At 36.6% G+C, this 20,514-nt stretch overlaps 1 protein-coding gene across 1 annotated transcript; it reads right to left on the reverse strand.

The window, feature by feature from the left end:
• Positions 1–2,661: 2,661 nt before the first annotated feature.
• On the reverse strand, positions 2,662–15,115 carry LOC128998928 (protein-serine O-palmitoleoyltransferase porcupine). The gene is made up of 8 exons (XM_054425285.1): positions 15,054–15,115; positions 12,619–12,812; positions 10,983–11,181; positions 10,001–10,223; positions 8,632–8,738; positions 8,161–8,378; positions 7,595–7,842; positions 2,662–2,844 (listed from the first exon to the last, which is right to left on the reverse strand). Exons 2-8 carry the CDS (start codon positions 12,803–12,805, stop codon positions 2,662–2,664), a joined length of 1,365 nt encoding a protein of 454 aa, XP_054281260.1. The 5' UTR covers positions 12,806–12,812; positions 15,054–15,115.
• Positions 15,116–20,514: the final 5,399 nt, after the last annotated feature.

A 20,514-nucleotide genomic window follows, 5' to 3' on the forward strand; every position in this document is an offset into this window, starting at 1 on the left:
ATTCGCTAAAAATAGTGACGTTTTTGTTGGGTGATTTTGAAATTATGAAATGGCCATGCCATGGGCGCCCACAAGGGGGTGCAAGTGCTAATAAAATAGGAAATAAATTTAAAAGCAAGGATGTTATATTGTGTAATTTAAAAGTTTTATAATTTGTAAGGTTGGGATAAAAACGACGACTTACCCTCCATGCACAATATACTATTTTTATTTGGTGCATGGTCTTTACTAATTATCAAATAGAGTGAAAATTTGTTTTGAAACACCATGTTTTCACAAATTTTGGTAAGTCCCCCCCCCCCCAGATCTTCTGTATGTTCGTTATCTATTGCATCCCCCTGTTCCCAATACTGTGGGTGCCCACTCTGCCCATGCTCTGCTCATTATAGAGAGAAATTGGGACAGTCTCTTCATCCAACACATAATAAACAGTATCAGCAATCTGACACATTCTTTCTCCCATTAGATTGTCAACCAAACCACCTGTATAAGCGGTAAGCGGTAAGCGGTGGGAGTAAGTATTGTATTTAATAGGGAACGTCAAAAACGTTGCAATAACTTTTGGACCATTATTTTTACAGCAATGGATAGTCCCACTATTTTGTTTAGAATTATAAGGACCAAAACATACTACTTGTAATCAAAACTGGCTTATTTTTGAAAATCAGATTTTTTGTTATATTTATGGGTTTTTTTTCATGGAAGAGAGAGAGAGAGGGAGAGATAATATATATATATATGTGTCCGTGAACATGATAACTTGAGTAATTTTTGCCAGATTTTGATGAAATTTGGCTTGAAGGTGTAGGGCAGGATAAACTTGAATGATTTCGGAAACCAGCATGATCGGACCATGGGAATGGGGTTTTATGGGGTAAAAATAGTTTTTCTCATGTTCGGCCCTCTAAACAAAATTTTTTTAAATTTCTCTCTAGACTATTTTCAAAAGCTTAAAAAACAAATAATTTAGTATATTGAAGTGTTTTTGTATGGTTATTGATTACGGAGAAAATTCAAAAAATTGTAAACTTAAAATTCCCATGTTATTCTTATGGAGAATAAGTAAACTGTTGTAGTTTGCTTGTTTATGGATATATTTGGATCAAGCTTAGTAAATTTATTTATTTCATACTAAGCTATTAATATTTTACTAAAAAGACACCTTATTATATTCCCTGTAGCACCAAATCTAGGTACTCGTTAAACCAAATGTTATTTAAATAGAATTTATTGTTAATAAAATTAAGCGAATGGAAATTTACTTAGTTTGGAGCTTTGCTATATATCCAAAATTCTTTTTTATATTCTACACTTTATAATCCAAAACATGTACATTTACTTTCATATAACATGAAAAATTTCCAAAGCCCACACCAATAGTTAGAAATAACAATAAATGACAGGAGACAGGAGTAATGAATTCAAGTTGACAATAAGTTGAAATCAGCTCTTGTATCTTTATAGTCTTCCAGACTTTCTGTAAACAGTATCTTTTTTTTAACCTTCCATCAACATGAAATTGATAGGATCAATGGTGAAGTTTTGCAAAAATAAGGAAGCCACTATGGAAACTGTTACCTTCAACAATTTGAGACTAAAAAACACTACAAAAACTGCAGTTTGCAAGCTAAATGTTTTGCATAAAGGGAGATAAGCCAAAAAAAAATAATGTTGTCTAAACATACCAAATGACAATGACAGTATGCGTGGCAGGTGAAATACTTTGTGGACTGGATGGAAATGGTTTGCCAATTCCATTTTCCTTGTCTTGGATTTAGATATTGGTAGGATTTAATGTGTACATTAGAGAAAAAAATTGAACAAAATAAAGTAAAAAAATTCAGAAAAATACTCTGTGTTTTAACTGTTTGGGCTGGGTGAGAAAGTTACATTGAAAAGTCATAACCCTCCAGTTCCAGAAATCTCCAACAAACAAAATATGTTTCCTACAGTTACCTGACATAGCCGGCATTCTAGTACTGATAATAGCATACAAAGTAGCCAATTGTTACATTTACTTACTTTTGCCACACTGATTTTTTGCTGCACTCCACTATTTCAACCAAATAACACAAAACAGTGTGCTTTTATTAGGCTGTAATACGTGTACGCTTGAAAATTAATTTGGAACACTTAAAGATACTACGTCTATGATCAGCTGGGGCAGTGTTTCCCATTTTGTTTGGATTTAACCTAACCTAAAACGTGTTGTTTAGTGTTTGAAAGACTAATTATTTCTACTATGCTTTACAATAACTGAGGGAAAAATATAATGTGCAACACAAGTGCAAATTGCCTTTGCTACACTCGCCTACGGCCCAGGATGAGTAAACATTTCTCTCGTGTGCAACAAAGTGCCACTTCGCCCACTAGTTAAACAAATAACTATAGCTTGCTTTGTAGAAGCCTTTTGGTGAACAAGTCTATTGCAGTAATTAAGTAGCCTAACAAAACAAAATCCATTCCATTGTTGGCATTAACAGCTGTGTTAATTAAGGCAAACAGAAAGTACACTGGTTTATGTTTGCACCATTATTTTTTACACAACCAACATATTTTAGGCTTTAATTGTTATTCAATAAGTTTAACACATAAGTATAAAGGATGGTCGGAAAGAGAAATACGGTAAAGTACACCAATTATAAAAGAATATATATGAATTTATTTTACACAAAAATATAAAAAGTAGGTTACTAATGCGACAATATGACTAATGTAATGTACATCATTCCACTTCTGGAAGGCTTGAGGGAAGGGAGCAGGCGAGGAGTCAGATGTATCTACTATGCATCCAAGATAAGCCAAGTGAAACACAGCCAACATGGACCATAGCCAGTTCACCACCTGTGATAACAGACACTTGTGAAACACACAGATAAGCCAAGTGAAACACAGCCAAACATGGGCCATAGCCAGTTTACCACCTGTGATAACACACAGATAAGCCAAGTGAAACACAGCCAAACATGGGCCATAGCCAGTTTACCACCTGTGATAACAGACACTTGTGAAACACGCAGATAAGCCAAGTGAAACACAGCCAAACATGGGCCATAGCCAGTTCACAACCTGTGATAACAGACAGATAAGCCAAGTTAAACACAACTCATCTTTAAAACAGTAAACATACTATTCCTGCGGTGCTATGCAGGACAGCCTAGCATAAGCTAGTTAGTCTTTAAGGATTCTGATGACGAAAAAATATATCCTCAACTAGGATTTTTTGAGAGGATAGCAGGCTTACCTGAATGGGAAAGAGTCCAAACTGGCACAGGAAACACAAAACAAAACTTTACACTATATACACAAAACATTAGAATATTTCACTGTCACTGACAGCATTTTCAACTAAGGAAGAGGAAGAGATAGTTTTCTAGATGTCCAAAATGGTGGCCAGTGAGTTGTTGAGTCAGTGTTGCCAATAGTATGAATTCAAAAAACACAGTTTCAGTTTATCTTTTATGCACTATATATATATGGATAAATATGTAAGCCTGCTAGTTGGGTTGGATATTGAAGTGGAGTGGGTTAGATTAAAGGTATTATCTCAGGTTTAGGTTTGGGGGTTGTCTAGACTTAGTAAACCATTGATAAGACAATTCCCATCTTCTCAGTTGTGACTGGTTACATTGAGGGGGCAGTGATTTGACTATTTTGGTTGTAAAGCAGTCATTGAAACTAGGGTTGTTGTGGCTCTGGGCATGTTGTACAACTGGTTTGTCTTTGTATCCAGTAGATACATTTTGTCTATGGCCATTCATCCTGGTTCTGAGGCTATTGGTGGATAGGCCTACATACTGTGCCTCACATTTGTTACATTGTAGTTGGTAGATAATGTTCTTCGTTTCACAAGTGTTGAAGCCTCGGATGTTGTAGTTTTCTTTGGTTGTGGAACTGGAAAATGTTTGGCTGGGTTGATTTATTTCACATGTTTTACATCTCTTGTTATCACAGGGATATGAACCGTTAGGCCGTGCGTTGTTTGGGTTGTTGTTGGCCGGGTCAGGAACTTTTGGGTGGACTAGTATTTTTCGGAGATTGGGTGGTTGTCTAAAAACAATGTTAGGTGGATCATTCAAAAAATTGATGGTGTGGTTGGAGGCCTTGAGGATTTTGAAGCCCTCTTTTAAAATGCCATTCAATGAATGTAGTCCTTGGTGGTAGTCTGTGACAAGAGCAATGTTTTGGCTATTTCGTTTTTCATTATTTGGTTGTGGATGGTCTTGCGCTAAGCGGATTTGGTTCTCCACCAGCTTTCTAGGGTAACCCCTTTTTATGAATGCGTCAGATATTTTGTTATTGAACTTGTTTAATTCATCATCGTTGCTGCAGATCCTTTTGCCCCTGATGGCTTGACTGAACGGGATGGATCTTTTGGTGTTCTTTGGGTGGTTGCTGTTAAAATGTAAATATTGTAGATGGTTGGTAGGCTTGAAGTGTACACCGGTTTGTATGAGTCCATCTTGAATATTTATTTCTAGGTCCAGGAAAACTATTGTTGATGTTGAGATGTTGCTGGTGAATTTAAGGGAACTGAAACTGTTAAGGCTGTCAATAAACTGTTTTAAGGAGTCTGAGCCTGAGGTCCACAAGATAAAAATATCGTCTATAAACCGGAACCAACACAAAGGTTGTACTTTTTGGGATTGTAGGAAACATTTTTCGAGTTTCCCCATGAACAGATTTGCGTAGGATGGGGCCGTGCCTTTAGCATGGCAGTGCCTTTAGTTTGTAAGTAGTTTCTACCTTCAAATTGAAAATTGTTTTTTTCTAGAATGAACTTAACCATGTTCAGTAGGAAAGAAGTTGAGGGCTTAGTGTTTTTGGGGCGTTGATCCAGGAAAAATTCTATAGCCGCAAGTCCATGTGTAAGGGGGATGTTAGTGTACAGGGAAGTTACATCTATGGTAGCCAAAATCGTCCCAGGAGGAAGAGGTGTTGGTATGGTTGTCAGCCGTTCTAAGAAGTGGTTGGATATCCGACAAAGACACCTACAAAGAGATTGATGAAAACCCAACCAACGATTTTAATACTGAACTCACACAGTGGCTCGTTAAAGAAGCACCTCTCCAAAATATTTCCCCTGAATCAATAAGACTACTCATAAATGACAACCCCTCTACCCCTCAATTTTACATACTGCCCAAGATACACAAAAACGTCTTTCCACCCCCTGGCCGACCTATAGTTGCCAGTTGCAATTCTGCCACGGAAAGAATCTCGGCATATGTAGATTCTCACCTGCAACCTTTTGTCAGAGAATTACCTTCACATGTTAAAGACACCAACCACTTCTTAGAACGGCTGACAACCATACCAACACCTCTTCCTCCTGGGACGATTTTGGCTACCATAGATGTAACTTCCCTGTACACTAACATCCCCCTTACACATGGACTTGCGGCTATAGAATTTTTCCTGGATCAACGCCCCAAAAACACTAAGCCCTCAACTTCTTTCCTACTGAACATGGTTAAGTTCATTCTAGAAAAAAACAATTTTCAATTTGAAGGTAGAAACTACTTACAAACTAAAGGCACTGCCATGGGTACGAGGATGGCCCCATCCTACGCAAATCTGTTCATGGGGAAACTCGAAAAATGTTTCCTACAATCCCAAAAAGTACAACCTTTGTGTTGGTTCCGGTTTATAGACGATATTTTTATCTTGTGGACCTCAGGCTCAGACTCCTTAAAACAGTTTATTGACAGCCTTAACAGTTTCAGTTCCCTTAAATTCACCAGCAACATCTCAACATCAACAATAGTTTTCCTGGACCTAGAAATAAATATTCAAGATGGACTCATACAAACCGGTGTACACTTCAAGCCTACCAACCATCTACAATATTTACATTTTAACAGCAACCACCCAAAGAACACCAAAAGATCCATCCCGTTCAGTCAAGCCATCAGGGGCAAAAGGATCTGCAGCAACGATGATGAATTAAACAAGTTCAATAACAAAATATCTGACGCATTCATAAAAAGGGGTTACCCTAGAAAGCTGGTGGAGAACCAAATCCGCTTAGCGCAAGACCATCCACAACCAAATAATGAAAAACGAAATAGCCAAAACATTGCTCTTGTCACAGACTACCACCAAGGACTACATTCATTGAATGGCATTTTAAAAGAGGGCTTCAAAATCCTCAAGGCCTCCAACCACACCATCAATTTTTTGAATGATCCACCTAACATTGTTTTTAGACAACCACCCAATCTCCGAAAAATACTAGTCCACCCAAAAGTTCCTGACCCGGCCAACAACAACCCAAACAACGCACGCCCTAACGGTTCATATCCCTGTGATAACAAGAGATGTAAAACATGTGAAATAAATCAACCCAGCCAAACATTTTCCAGTTCCACAACCAAAGAAAACTACAACATCCGAGGCTTCAACACTTGTGAAACGAAGAACATTATCTACCAACTACAATGTAACAAATGTGAGGCACAGTATGTAGGCCTATCCACCAATAGCCTCAGAACCAGGATGAATGGCCATAGACAAGATGTATCTACTGGATACAAAGACAAACCAGTTGTACAACATGCCCAGAGCCACAACAACCCTAGTTTCAATGACTGCTTTACAACCAAAATAGTCAAATCACTGCCCCCTCAATGTAACCAGTCACAACTGAGAAGATGGGAATTGTCTTATCAATGGTTTACTAAGTCTAGACAACCCCCAAACCTAAACCTGAGATAATACCTTTAATCTAACCCACTCCACTTCAATATCCAACCCAACTAGCAGGCTTACATATTTATCCATATATATATAGTGCATAAAAGATAAACTGAAACTGTGTTTTTTGAATTCATACTATTGGCAACACTGACTCAACAACTCACTGGCCACCATTTTGGACATCTAGAAAACTATCTCTTCCTCTTCCTTAGTTGAAAATGCTGTCAGTGACAGTGAAATATTCTAATGTTTTGTGTATATAGTGTAAAGTTTTGTTTTGTGTTTCCTGTGCCAGTTTGGACTCTTTCCCATTCAGGTAAGCCTGCTATCCTCTCAAAAAATCCTAAAAAATCTAGGCCCTTGTGCTCTATGCTACACCCATATCCTCAACTAGTTTAGTTAAAATTCAACATTATAGGATGGAATCAAAGAGGTAGTGAAGTTTTATGAAGTTCTGGATATTTTGCGAGACAGATATTTCATCAGATGTTCAGTAACCCAAGGCTGAACTTAAATCAGCTTACTGAGAAAAACCACAAATATTCGCAGCTATGTTCTGGGAAAAAAGTTCACTGTAGTAACTGATATATATATATTATATTACTATTTTATGTAACGACTACTCAATGCTTAACTGATGTATGATTTCTCTTCTCTCTTCCACTTTACCTCCAGAAAGCTAAGTAACATGTCTGAAAAAATTCTTAATTAAAAATATTTTGTGTCGTGATTATCGAAGCCCATGAAAGAATACGAGTAACTTTACTGTACATGGATAGTTTCCCCAAACCCTTTCCAGGTCATCGTCAGGAGAAAAATTGTAATGTGTGTTGATAAGTCTTCACGTATGAGGGAACCACAATTTATGATACTCAACCATAAAAATCTTACATACCGTAACTGGCAGAAGTCGTGCAGTGTGTTTGTGACGTGTGCACACATTTGGGCACGGCCGAGCGGCAACACAAGCGTCCAACATTACCGACAATCGGTAGCGGATACTGTGCTCGACAAATGTGTAGATCCCCAGAGACATCAGTATGGCCGCAAGAGGATAGTGAAGTCCATGTAATAGAGAACTAACTGTGTATGTTGCCATGACTGCAACTAGACCCCCATACTGGCTTGTAGTCCGGAAAACATCTTTAAAAAAAATACAACCTTAAAAAAATTAGGTCATGCATTTTTTTTAAGAATACAGCAGACTTATTATTTTCAGCCAGGCAATTTTTTTCTCTTTTATTTAACTATAATTTTGAGCTTGAATAACTTAAGTGCAAAGTTATGAATAAAGTCGATTAGTTAAATTGTAATAGGATTTTTAATGAACACGTGTTTTAAATGTTAACTAACACCATTAATCATGGAACAGTCCTTGATTGCAGACATGATAAATACAACAGCTACATAGCTGTTGTGAAAATCGCACAAACAAAAATTTAAGAAAGTCAATTTCCTTACACAGCTTTAGCCATTTGTGCATGTACTTGTTCCACGAAACAACCACCTGAACTAAGGAGTGGGGCAGTTCTATGTGACGGGGCTCTGAGACACTGAGAGTCCATTCCCCACCTGGCCCCGCCCCTAGACCACTGAGCACTGCCACAGTTTCTGACACATATGACACAAAGTAGTGACTTGTCCTGAACTGTAGAGCATCTCTGTACAAGCCCCACCATCTGAAAATCAGAAAGAGGAAACCACTATGATTTATATGTTGTCTGAAGCAAGCAACAGTTTGCACAGAAAGCCTAAAATTAGGCCAAAGCGCCCGGGGTCATAGTCCATTCTTGTTCAGTTAATTAATCCATCGAGACTAGTACTTTTAAATTGTATTTTTGTTCTCAATTGATAATGATAGTCAATAGTTAATTTGACAAAGTACAAAGCGTATGTCAGGAGATATGTTGAAATTAAAAGCTATATACTTACAAGGGTGATTCTGGGGGGATTAACCAATCCACCAAACAGACAGAGGTTGAGAAACTAACAAGGGCAAGGAGAAGACTCCGGCAAGTCATCAGTGCCCACTCTTTGTTCTGTCAACAAAAGAACAGTCTTCATTTATTACTTACCTAAGTATAAGCATTCATTATCATTTTAATATGCAAGACATAAGGCAATAAGAAAAAGGATTTCATAACAGTAGATCTTCAATTTTCTAAAATGTGACTGATCAAATTAGTCTAATTGGTTTTAGAACAAAAATTAAGACAAATTCATACATGTAGAAAGTAGATACATTAATCATGACAACCCTAAACAAATGTTTTTGGAATTAAATAGAGGTAGAAAACTCTTTTAATAAAAAATCATGTTATACTTAAGATCCTTTAAAAAAAAGGATTAGTTATCTAAATTTCTTATTACTTAAATGGAACCAACCAAATCATTTGGTATTACTACCGACCCAAACTAATAAATACAAAAATATTCAATAGGAGATTTTAAAAATTTCATCAGCAGTAATAATCACATTTCACATCAACAAACACTAACGTCAATTATCTTATGAGAAAATCATTGAGTGAATCTTAACCGTTACTTTGGTGGGTCAGTGGATAAGTCAGTAGCATGACGGACTACAAACCAGTAACGGCATAGGTTTGAGAGGTCAATGCCGCGGCTACTAAAATTATTAGTCTACCGGTACAGTGCTTTTTTACAGTCTTCACCCTTTGCATTGCTTGATACATTCCATGCACTGGCTTGAGGTCCATGTGAACGGTCTTGACTTATCTCCTTTCACTCCTGCACGGAGCATAGGGCCTCCACGAAACAACGCCATCGGACTCGGTTGTGAACGGTCTAATGTATGATTAAAAGACGCTATTCTAGAGGTTGAATACCTTGCTGCCAACGTAATGCTTGTTCATCGGAATGGTGACCTAAACCCCCAGCTGCACCGTGATCATTAGTTGTATGGCCAAACAGTATTATTTCTTCGTAAAAATTATTGTTTATGTCCGTGTCTCGTGTATGTTTTCTTGAGATCTTTTTGACGACCTCCTGGAGCAACAACTACATTTCTAAGGCTTGATAATGACACCTTAAGAGTGTCAAAACCGGTCGCCATTCAGATGATCAAGGATCACATAGGCAATAAGATATTTAACCTTTAGAATAGTAATTGTTAAGTAATCCGAAAGACAACATCTCAAAAAAGAAGATAAAAAGGCTGCTTACTTAATAAATAGAGCTTTAATCAGTGTAATTCCTAGCAGAATTTATGTGAACTGATCAAAAATTGTGAGAATTTATAAAATAATCATGTTACGTATGATAGAGCTAGAAAACTCACCCACACTGGGGACACGTAAATGTTGAGGTAGTCATTGAAGGAGCACCACACCCCGAACACTGAGGTCCCTACACAGAGGACATAACCGCAGTACTCCCACACGGAGGGGAAACTACGGAGGGATCCACTATCTAGATCAAAGGCTATGGAGACCACTTTCATGACAACAAGCATCTCAGGTCCCCTGATCTTCTGCCATGACTCTGGTTCAAGGAAAAACTCACTGTAACGTATAAAACAACTACTAGGAAAAAAAGATCAAAACTATTGGGCACAATTCCTTTCCATTTCATATGGGATACATAGAAGATTTTGCAATATAGAAAACATGAAAGGTGTGGAGAGTGTGTTTTCCTACAACTTTCACTTCACAATCTAAGTATATTGTTATCCTGTCGTATAGTCTATTAGATTAGCAAATTTGGGAAAAGTTGTTTTACAGACCTGGGAGATGGAGCCATTTTTCTGACAAATAAAAAAAAGATAGGCCTACAGTTTTTAAGGTAACATTAAGAGAATTTAAATTATTTAACATATTTACTAGACCATCTACGATAATTACACAATGCTTTGAATTAATTCATCATTGTATATTTTTACTATTGTATGCATTGAGTTTACACAAGTTTGATGTATGGATTCTTGAGATACACAAATTATTAATGATGTAAATTTTATGCCTACACAAGTTTAGGTAGCCAGCAGTAGTCTACATGAGCTCACACTTATTACAATTGCTGGCCCTTTTGATTATAGAATTTACCACTCCATTTGCTGAATAGTGTAATTTTTATTGGGGTGAATTATATATGATTTATATTTTCATCTCTTTGTAAATAGCAAATGAAATCAATAAAAATAAATAAATGTTGGGTGACTAATCTTCAAGAGTCACAGAATCATGACGTCTCTAACTTATTAATAACCAAAACATCATTTTTTCAATAATCAAATTATCAGTTCAAAACTACAAAATACTTACTTTCCAATGAGGTAGGTGAAAGATAGGATGCTGACTATTGGTCCATGACTCAGCTCTAGACTGTGTAGAATAGACAGAACAACATAAGCAGCAACGACTAGGACGAGCAAATCCACCACAAGGCCTTTGAAGAAAAACGCGAGCGCATAAAGGCCCAGCAAGGAAGACACCAAGTGCCTCAATACCATAGGGACAGCAACTGTGAAGGAAAAACAAGCTTACTTATGCATGAAATGAATATAGAATAGTTATTTGTGTTAACTAGTGGGTGAAGTGGCACTTTGCTGCAGCGTTTCCCATTTCGTTCAATGTTTGGATTTAAGCTAACCTAAAAACATGTTGTACAGTGTTTGAAAGACATATTATTTATATGATTTACGTATGATTTATTTATATGATTTATTTATATGATTTATTTATATGACTTACATATTATTTATATGATTTATTTATATGACTTACATATTATTTATATGATTATGTAACTGTATAGGAAAAATATAACGTGTAACACGAGTGCAAACAGCCTTTGCTGAACTCGTGAAACTTTCCACACTTGCCTACGGCTCGTGCGTAAACATTTCTCTCATGTGCAGCGACGTGCCACTTCGCCCACTAGTTACACAAATAGCTAATGTTTTCACAGAAATATTTAATAGAAAACCATATCAGTAAATATTAGTCTGCAGATTTGCTGTGGCAGGGGATTATTTTGTAAAGCAATCTAGTTTAAAAACTGTATAAAGATAAAAATATCTCGTTAGTCTGCATCCCTTTAAAGTCATTTTTGAGTAGGCCTAATTAATGACATTAATATGACTAACTAAACTGTAGGAAAACAGTGCATAAATCAACATCAATAACTCAAAACTTGTAAATTCTTTTAATAATGGAACCTTGGAATTACCTGGCCACCATGGACAGAGTTATCTGTATTGGAACAACTTAACATTTTCATGTCACTTAATATTGTTTTAATTAAATTTCATAGGATCAATACACATTTGGGAACTTTGGTATTATTCGGAGGCCACCATTATACAGCGTGCTACGGCGGTTATGTTAGGTTGGGTTATCATAAATATGTTTGCAGAACTTTCCTTGCTTCGCTATGAATCGAAAGATACCAGATGAGTCATACTTTCGCCTGCCAAATCCCTTCCAAGTAGGCCAAGATCAGGTCGTTGACTGGAGTACAGGACTACTACATCACCTGTCACCGCCTGTGGCTGGGTCAGTGTCCTAAATGATGACTCATCTGGTATCGTTCGATTCATAACAAAACGAGGGTCCTACAAACATATTTATGATAACCCAATCTAACATAACTGCCGCAGTGCCCAGTATACCTACTTGGCGGAGTACATTTGCCAGCTAGCGGCGGAGATGCATTCAATTCAATCCTCGGTCGCTGACATCGCTGCCTTCTGGGAGGCATAACTCAAAGGCCGCTATTCGTAATCATGTCAAATTTGGACTGTAAGTCAATTTTTTTAAAGTATGTTCTTTCCAATTATGTAGTTATTTTTGGTCTCCAGTAAAAAAAAAGAACCCTCTAAAATAAGTGGCCTTTGGATAATACCAAAGTGCCCACGTTTGTTCAATCAGTTGTTACAAAGAAACCATAAAGGCATACCCAGTTGTGTGGAGAGCCTGAATACTAGACAGGAGACAATCAAGTGTAGCAGAGGTGAGACTAATCCTCGTAATGTTGGTGTGAGACAATGCTCAAACACCAACCAAAGCCCCGACCCTTCCTCCTCGTCCACTTCCTGTGTATACATCGGCTCAAACTCCTCATAATCTTCATCTTCATACATCATTCACCACCTGAAACATCTTCAAAGTTCAGAGGGAGTATTTTTAGCGAATTTCCCATATAGGAAATAAGCTATTACCGTAGGTCTTATGGTAAGACCTAGACCTGGGACCGATTAACTTTTTCGTTTTGAGGTCCCCAGAGGCCAAAAACACCATCCGTTCAAATTCATATATATATATATATCTGTCCGTTAGCGCTATAACTCGAGCAAAAGTGATCCGATTTTTATGAAATTTGGTACAAATGTGTAAACCTACGTTTATTCGAACGAGTTCGTGAACCAGCATGATCGGACTATGGGAACAGGGGTTTATGGGGGGTTTTGTGGGATAAAAATTGGTTTTCCCATTTTTTACCCTTAAACACAAAATTTCACAATTTCCTTTGAAACCATTTTGTAGAGCTTAAAAAAATAAATAATTTTGTATACTGGAACGTTGTTGTATGCATAACGGTTACGGAGATATTTAAAAAAAATTTAAATTTAAAATGCCAATGTTATTCTTATGGAGAATAAATAAACTGTTGTAGTTTGCTTGTTTATGGATATATTTTAATCAAATTTTGCAATTTTATTTATTTCATACTAAGCTATCAATATTTTAATAAAAAAACACACCTCAACACATTCCCTGTAGCAGAAACCTAAGTACTCATTAAAATAATTGTTATTTAAATGGGAAATAATTTTGACAATTTTAAGGGAATATTTTACTAGAATTCCAGTCAGGTAAATGGAAATTCGCTTAGTCTGCAGGTTTGCTGCGGTGGGGGTATTATAGGCATTTGGTAACATCCGCCACCCAACCGTGGAACTGTTTTGTGACCTCGGCAATATATTGCAGTGGGGAGGCGCACACGACGCAACTGGTTGTATGCAATTTCAAAAAACGATTGAAACCAGTCACATACATTCGTAGGCCCGACGTAGCAGACTTCAGTTGCATGAGACCACGGGGTGTTTTTGTGGTATTTAGTGGTATTTTGGTGGTATTTTTACGGCCGTTTAGTGTTTATAATTTCCTATTCGACTAGCTCTAGCTGCTACAAACAGCCTAGTACTAACATTCTTGCTCAAATAAGGGTGAACCCAATGCTCTCTCAGTACCCTTCGCTGCCTTCGGTATTGATAATAGCTAATAACGTCTTCTTCGTCTGAGTCTGACATAGTAAGTGCACTTAAGGCCTTAAAACAACGTAACTGCACTAAATTGACACTCCCGCTGATTGCACAATAGACGCAACTGTAGTTGTAAAACAGTCACACCGTGTGCGGACAGAAAATTTGTTTCAGTTGCAAACTGGTTTCAGACGCAACTGGTTTGCAACAGTTGTTGTAAAACAGTCACACCGTGTGCGCTGGGCCTTAGTAGGGTACTAAATAAGTACTAAATTTAACCTGCAAGATAAACAAATTAAATCTATAATGCCTTGTAATAATGCACTCTTGGGTATTTACATTAAGCACTTTAAGCACTATTGTACAAAAGCAATGCTTATTGAGTACAAAATACAACTAAATCTAGCAAATTAACTCTGAAAAACAGCTGTAAAAGATAGGCCTAAAAAACATTAAGTGTTGCCAAAATTTTGTCACATGTTGCATAAGTTTAAAAGTGAAGAAAGTCACTACTGTGAAATCTCAATAACAGGCAAAATAATTATTTTTTATGTAAGTTAATGTATAATAATTATGTAAAGCACAGCAATTTGTTTTTATACTCATCAATTACCGTAAGGACCACAGAACACAGAACTGGACTGGATACCGTAACTGACAAAAAGCAGGAAAAAGAATTAAATTCCAGCAGCGTAGAAACGTTTGCCGATGACGATGACTCATAAGTATGGGATAATCGAGTGTGTTGATATAATATCATGTTAGATTATTGAGTATCAAACTGTAGCAGTTTTATCATACAAAGACAAGCAATTTAACCATTAGAACTATTTTAGTTGTCAATTTACTTTAGAAATTTATTTTAAGTGAGGATTTAATTCAAAGGAGGGCTGGAAGTCATATAAACATTGTTTAGGTGGGACGAATCACCAGCATCTGTGAAATATGAAGAAAAACTGTACACCGTAACATTTTCTAAGAAAATTAATCAGTATTGGTTGTGACAGATTTAATGATCAGAGACAGTTTTGAAATAAGTATCACGCCTAAGAATTTAAAAATTTTAAATGACAGTTAGGCCTACATTCATATGATTAGATTATATATAGAGACTTTTATATTTACTTACAATTCAGCAGTTTAAAATTTAAAATAAGTGATATATTCTGATACATTTAAACTGAACAAACACCGCAACATCATGAGTAGGCATTACAATCTTCCTTATCAGATTAAATGAGCTAGACAGAAACTAAATATAACTTTTGTTTATAATCTTAAAACACAATGATTATATCAGTCAGATGTTTGTTTTTTCTTACTTGATATGTTTATCAAGTACACTTATTACTAAGATTATTTATCAATTTAATATCATACTGCGTTGTATTTTTATTCTTATTATATTCTGTTGGACTTTATGAATGAATGAATGAATTATATCTTTATTCCAACAAATTATTTACAGAATTTGTGCACAAATCCTATTTAAAGGAGAAAAACATAAGTGAATTTAAAAGAATAACATAAAATTAACCTTTGCATTACATCTATGTTTACCAAGCGTACATGTTTATAAGGAATAAGCCGACATGGGCAGCGAGCCTGTGCGTCGACTGTAGTTGCGTCCAAACATAACATTAATTATCAAAAACAAAATCTAAATAAATAAATAGAAGATATGATGAGGTGAAAATATGATCTAAATGGAGTTACAAGAGCAAACCATGTGAAAAAATATTAATGAAATGGCATAATTAAGTTGAAATAAAAAATAATATAACTGTAATAGTGACAGAGATACTACGGTTTTCAAAGTGTGTCTAGAGGGGGGTGGGGCGGGCGGTGGAGAACGAGTCGTCAGAGTATAATGGTCAGGTCGCATGTCGTGTTAAGGAGCGTCTATGTCTGTAATCAGCTGTGATGATAAGCTCAGCCTCGTCCCTGCCTAGTCCAAGTAACCACTCATTGACACGGCGTTTGAATATAGTGGGGGAGTCAAAGAGATTAACGCTTTAAAAATTGTTTTGTAAGTTACGAAATAGAACGTGTTCAATATAAAATGAGTTGGTCGATGAAAAGGATTTGTATAGTTGTAGTGATGAAATTCCAATTCGGGTAGAATATCTAGTATTATGTGTATGGGAAACTATGGAGAAAATGTTGTTATAATTTTTAAAAATATGACTTAGAACATTTTTATGAAAAGTTGTCTGATCGTTAAAACTGACACATCCTTAAAGAGAGTGTCAGATGGGTAACGCCTGCACTTCCAAAAACTAATTTTTAATATAAACTTTTGTGTTATGTTTAATAGCTCTAAAATACTTTTAGAACAACCCCCCCAGCTTATGATTCCGAAGGATAAAAGTGATTGAACAAAAGCGTAGTACTGTACATTAATTTCATTTCACTTTCATTTAGAATCTGATTCAGCTGACCGATAGCATAGATATATTTTCTAATTTTGCTGTTCAAATATTGAATATGACTAGACCACTTAAGACAGTAATCAAAGACCACTCCTAAATATTTGAATGACTCTACTTTTTCAATAGATTCGCATGTACAGTTGGCGTCGAGGTAATCACCACAGGTGTGAATAACAAGGTTTTCCAAATTGTAATCAGATTTTAAACTTGAAGAAATTGGCATAAACTTAGTTTTTGATGAATTTAAAGAGAGTATATGCTGGTTTAACCATAACTTGGTTTCCATTAGGTCGTGCAAAGCTTTGTTGCGGGCCTCAGACCAAGTTTTTCCGCTGTTCAAAATTAAAGTGTCATCAGCAAATAAGAAAAGTTTACCAAAAATATTAAGTTTTAAAATATTATTTATATATATTAAAAATAAAACAGGCCCAAGTGTACTGCCTTGAACCACACCATAGTTAACATATTCAATATTACTGTTAGTGTTAGGCTATGTATTGATACAAGTTGAATTTTTTGAGACAGATAACTTTTAAACCATTGAAGTGCGTTACCCCTTACGCCAACTGCTTCTAATTTGGAAAAAAGCTTAGATCGATCAACTGAATCAAATGCCTTTTTAAGATCTAAAAATATTAATATTGGGTGTTCATTATCTAAAATTGCCGAATTTAAGACCATAAAAAATTTATTGTCGAAATTTTGTGCCGAATTTAATGTCAAAAAGTGCATCTGAAATGTTTTTTCACAATATATGCTTTGCATATATTTTTGCTTATGCTTATTTATTGCATATATATATTCATTCTTGACGCCCAATTGTAAATGGAGTATCGGACAAAAAGTAAATTAAATTAAAAGAGGAGGCGAACAGATCTTGACGGATGATTGGTCAAAATCAACGATGTTTGGTTAGCGTATCCTAAAGCATGTACGCTAATATAAAAAGAAACAGAAGTCAAGTAAAAGAATTGACTATTAATATATTGAGCTAAGATCCCACACCATAAGGAGTGGTGAAGGCCGACGAGCGCCCAAACAGTTGCAGTGAAGCAGAGTGAGTCGCGCAGCTTGGAGGGAAGCAGGACAGAGAGAGAATGTGCGAGTGAGAGCAATGCAAGGCGGGCCGCGGGGTGATGAGCGCATGTGCGACATAGAGCGCAGATAAGAAAAGACCTACTCTTGCGCTCTGACCGGCAGCTCACATCAACTACTTACTAGAGATCCTGGTTTACACTACAACTGGCCCATTTGGATGGAATATCTTCTCAATTTAAGTAGTCAATAGGTAGTAAAATTCAAAATAGGCTAGGGTATATCATACCGAGTGGTGAGCCATTTTTTTCTCAGTGTTTAGTAAGTGAGATTGACATCCTCTTGTAACCTTGAATTTGCTGTTAAAATGCGCCTCGGTTTGAGTGTGGAACATATCAAGCAAAGCAAGAGGTGAGCCGGTACAGTACAAGAATGAACTGTAGGCCTACTAATAAGTTGTAAGTGACGGCACCAAAACGAGAACCCATTACATCGCTGCCTAGGTTTCACAGTCATACGACCAAGTGTGTCATTGGATACTGAATCACCAGTGCCCCATGCAGCCAATGTTTATGTGAGTCAGAAATACTGAATGGAAGAAGCCAAGAACCGACAAAATAATAGAACCTATATTACGCAACTAGCCCTGAAAACAGGTGTTTACCTAACCAGCCCTTAAATCACTTAAATCTTCTTATAATGGACCACGTATATCACTACTTTTGATTTTTAACACTAAAACAATGATAAACGTAATAAAACACATCAGTCATCGGTGCGAGGTTAACCAAGCTGTTTACAAATACGCACGTCAGCTGTCTGCTACAATATTTTCGGAACTAAAATGAAAAGCGTAGGTATAGAAACAGACATCAGGAGAAAGCTCTGAATCTGCTGAAAAAAACTATACCTAACTCGATCCAGTTCAATCCGATTCAGTCAGTCCCAGAGCTGTCGCCGTAATCAGTGTTTGTGAGTCGCAAAAGCGACACATAACACTACAGTGGATGTGTTATGAGTCGCTTTTACGACACATAACACTCGGAGGGTTAAAAATATCAATTATTAATCAATATTTTCAATTCGATAGTTTCAATCGATATTAGCATAGCCCAGTTAGAAACTGAACCCCTTTAAAACAGCTTACCGTTGGATGGTGACAAACCATGGGTGTTAAACCTTCCCTCCTAAAGCATCATACACTCCCTAAGTTGCTAAACCAGATATAAACTCAATAAATAAATAGGGCCTAGTAACTTATACAATTTGCTATTAAGTTAAAGGATCAATGATGATTTGAAAGCAAGAAAGTTAATGTGATAGGCAAAAGGGGGAGAGCATTGGTTATAGCCTAGTTTGCCACATACCAGCAACCACATACCACTTACCAGTAGTACTTATTTGATTGGTAATTAAAGTAATCCTAACTCTATGGATAAATATTATTTTATAATTTTCCTTCATGTTTTAACTTACTGTTTTAAGTCAGACAAAAAGGCCTAGGCTACTAAATGGCCAGTTTCTCTTTCCTTCAATATGAATGTGACCAGTTGGCCAACCTAAAACTAGTTAGCAACAAATACATTTCAAAAGAATACTTCTAAATAAAACTAAGTGGAAGTAATAATATTTTCTACATTTTCAATTGAATATCACATTTCACTTTAGTACCAAATTTGAGGTTATAGTAAACACTATCCCGGACGGATACCATTACAAAACAATTTAACAATCACAAACAAATTCACAATCAATCCAGTTCCGCCCGTTCCGCCTTTCCTAACTTTCTTGATTCCAGTACAACTCAGCCACAGCCAATTAGATCTGAAACGGAATCGTCCGGCGTCTCACGTTCCACATTGTGTTTCTAAATGTTTATAACCATAGATTAAGATATTCCCTTGCACGATTCGTTGTCAATGTATTTAATATAACAAAATATGATTCCAAGTTGAAACAATAATCCAATACCTAAGTATTGGAATTAATACAATACCTAGGTACGTCTAAAGTTAAAATAAACCTTCTTTATTTTTCTAGGCAAATTTAGCTTTTGATGCTGTATCTCACAACACCTTCACCTTTACCCGCAAGCTCTCCATGTACACAGTTTAGGAAGGTGGGGCAGTTCTAGACTCGCTAACAAGGATTTAAATTGGCTGCTTGTCGTTGGGAAAATAAATCAATAAATAAGCTGTTTGCACACCGGAGGCAGGTGGTGTACATTAGAGGAGCCTCTGCCACAGGGATAGGTCCCTCGTCCTATCCTATTTACCATAATGATTGATTAATTACCTCACTAGATGGTCGTACATTGTTATTTGTGGGTGATGCAACCCTTATCTTGAAAGACGAGGATTTTTAACACCTAGGACTACTAAAAACTGAAACCGACCACCTTTTGGAGCTGGTCAAAGATTGGTTAACCCTCCTCATAAATGCGGAAAAACTCAGTCCGTCTACTTATGTATCCTCAAGCCAGTAGTAGGGACGGAAGAAGCTTTTCAACTTCTTGACTTCTAGATGGCTTACAAATTAAACTGGAATAGTCTTCAGCCAGGTGTGTGGTGTGTGTGTGAAACTCTCTCGAGTAATTAATCTCCTCTGCAGCTCAAGCTTAATCACAGCCCCGTCTCTTGACAGTCCACCACGCTCCACAGCAAAGTGATGTACGGCCTGATCGTATGGATGGACACACTCCCCTACTGCCTAAGACATGCTGCTTCTCCAAAATAAGGCACTGAGAAATATAGCATATTCTATGCAACGTGAGTTTTGGAAATACCAGGCCCATTTTAAGAGAACTAAGGGTTCTCACAATCTACACCCAGTATTTTCTCAATGTAATGTTTTGAACCTTCTGAAAGAAGATCTGAACCTTTTTTGGACTTAAGAGTGAGCAACTCATAACTTACATTACTTTTAAATAGCTATCCAAATTTCAAACATCTTGCCTTTGTGTGTGCAAGCTGGACATGCCTAAGTTAAAGAGTGCACTTAAGGAGCATTGCATAAATATGACATTTGTATAGTCTGGAGGAAGCCTCAACTAGTTTTCCTCAAAGTACATCCTCCAAGTATTTTAATTATGGTAATCGTTCTGCGATAGTAATTGTAAATACA

This window comes from Macrosteles quadrilineatus, unplaced genomic scaffold (genome assembly GCF_028750875.1).
Source record: "Macrosteles quadrilineatus isolate MER2022 unplaced genomic scaffold, UCM_ALF_1.0 Scaffold_7__1_contigs__length_78375512, whole genome shotgun sequence".
Lineage (NCBI taxonomy): Eukaryota > Metazoa > Arthropoda > Insecta > Hemiptera > Cicadellidae > Macrosteles > Macrosteles quadrilineatus.

Coding starts and splice junctions, on each gene's coding strand:
- LOC128998928 (XM_054425285.1), bottom strand. CDS start 12,805: ATGATGTATGAAGATGAAGATTATGAGGAGTTTGAGCCGATGTATACA. Junction 8,739..10,000: donor TTTACGTGTCCCCAGTGTGG/GTGAGTTTTCTA, acceptor TTTTGTTGACAG/AACAAAGAGTGGGCACTGAT. Junction 8,379..8,631: donor ATCCCCCCAGAATCACCCTT/GTAAGTATATAG, acceptor TCTGATTTTCAG/ATGGTGGGGCTTGTACAGAG.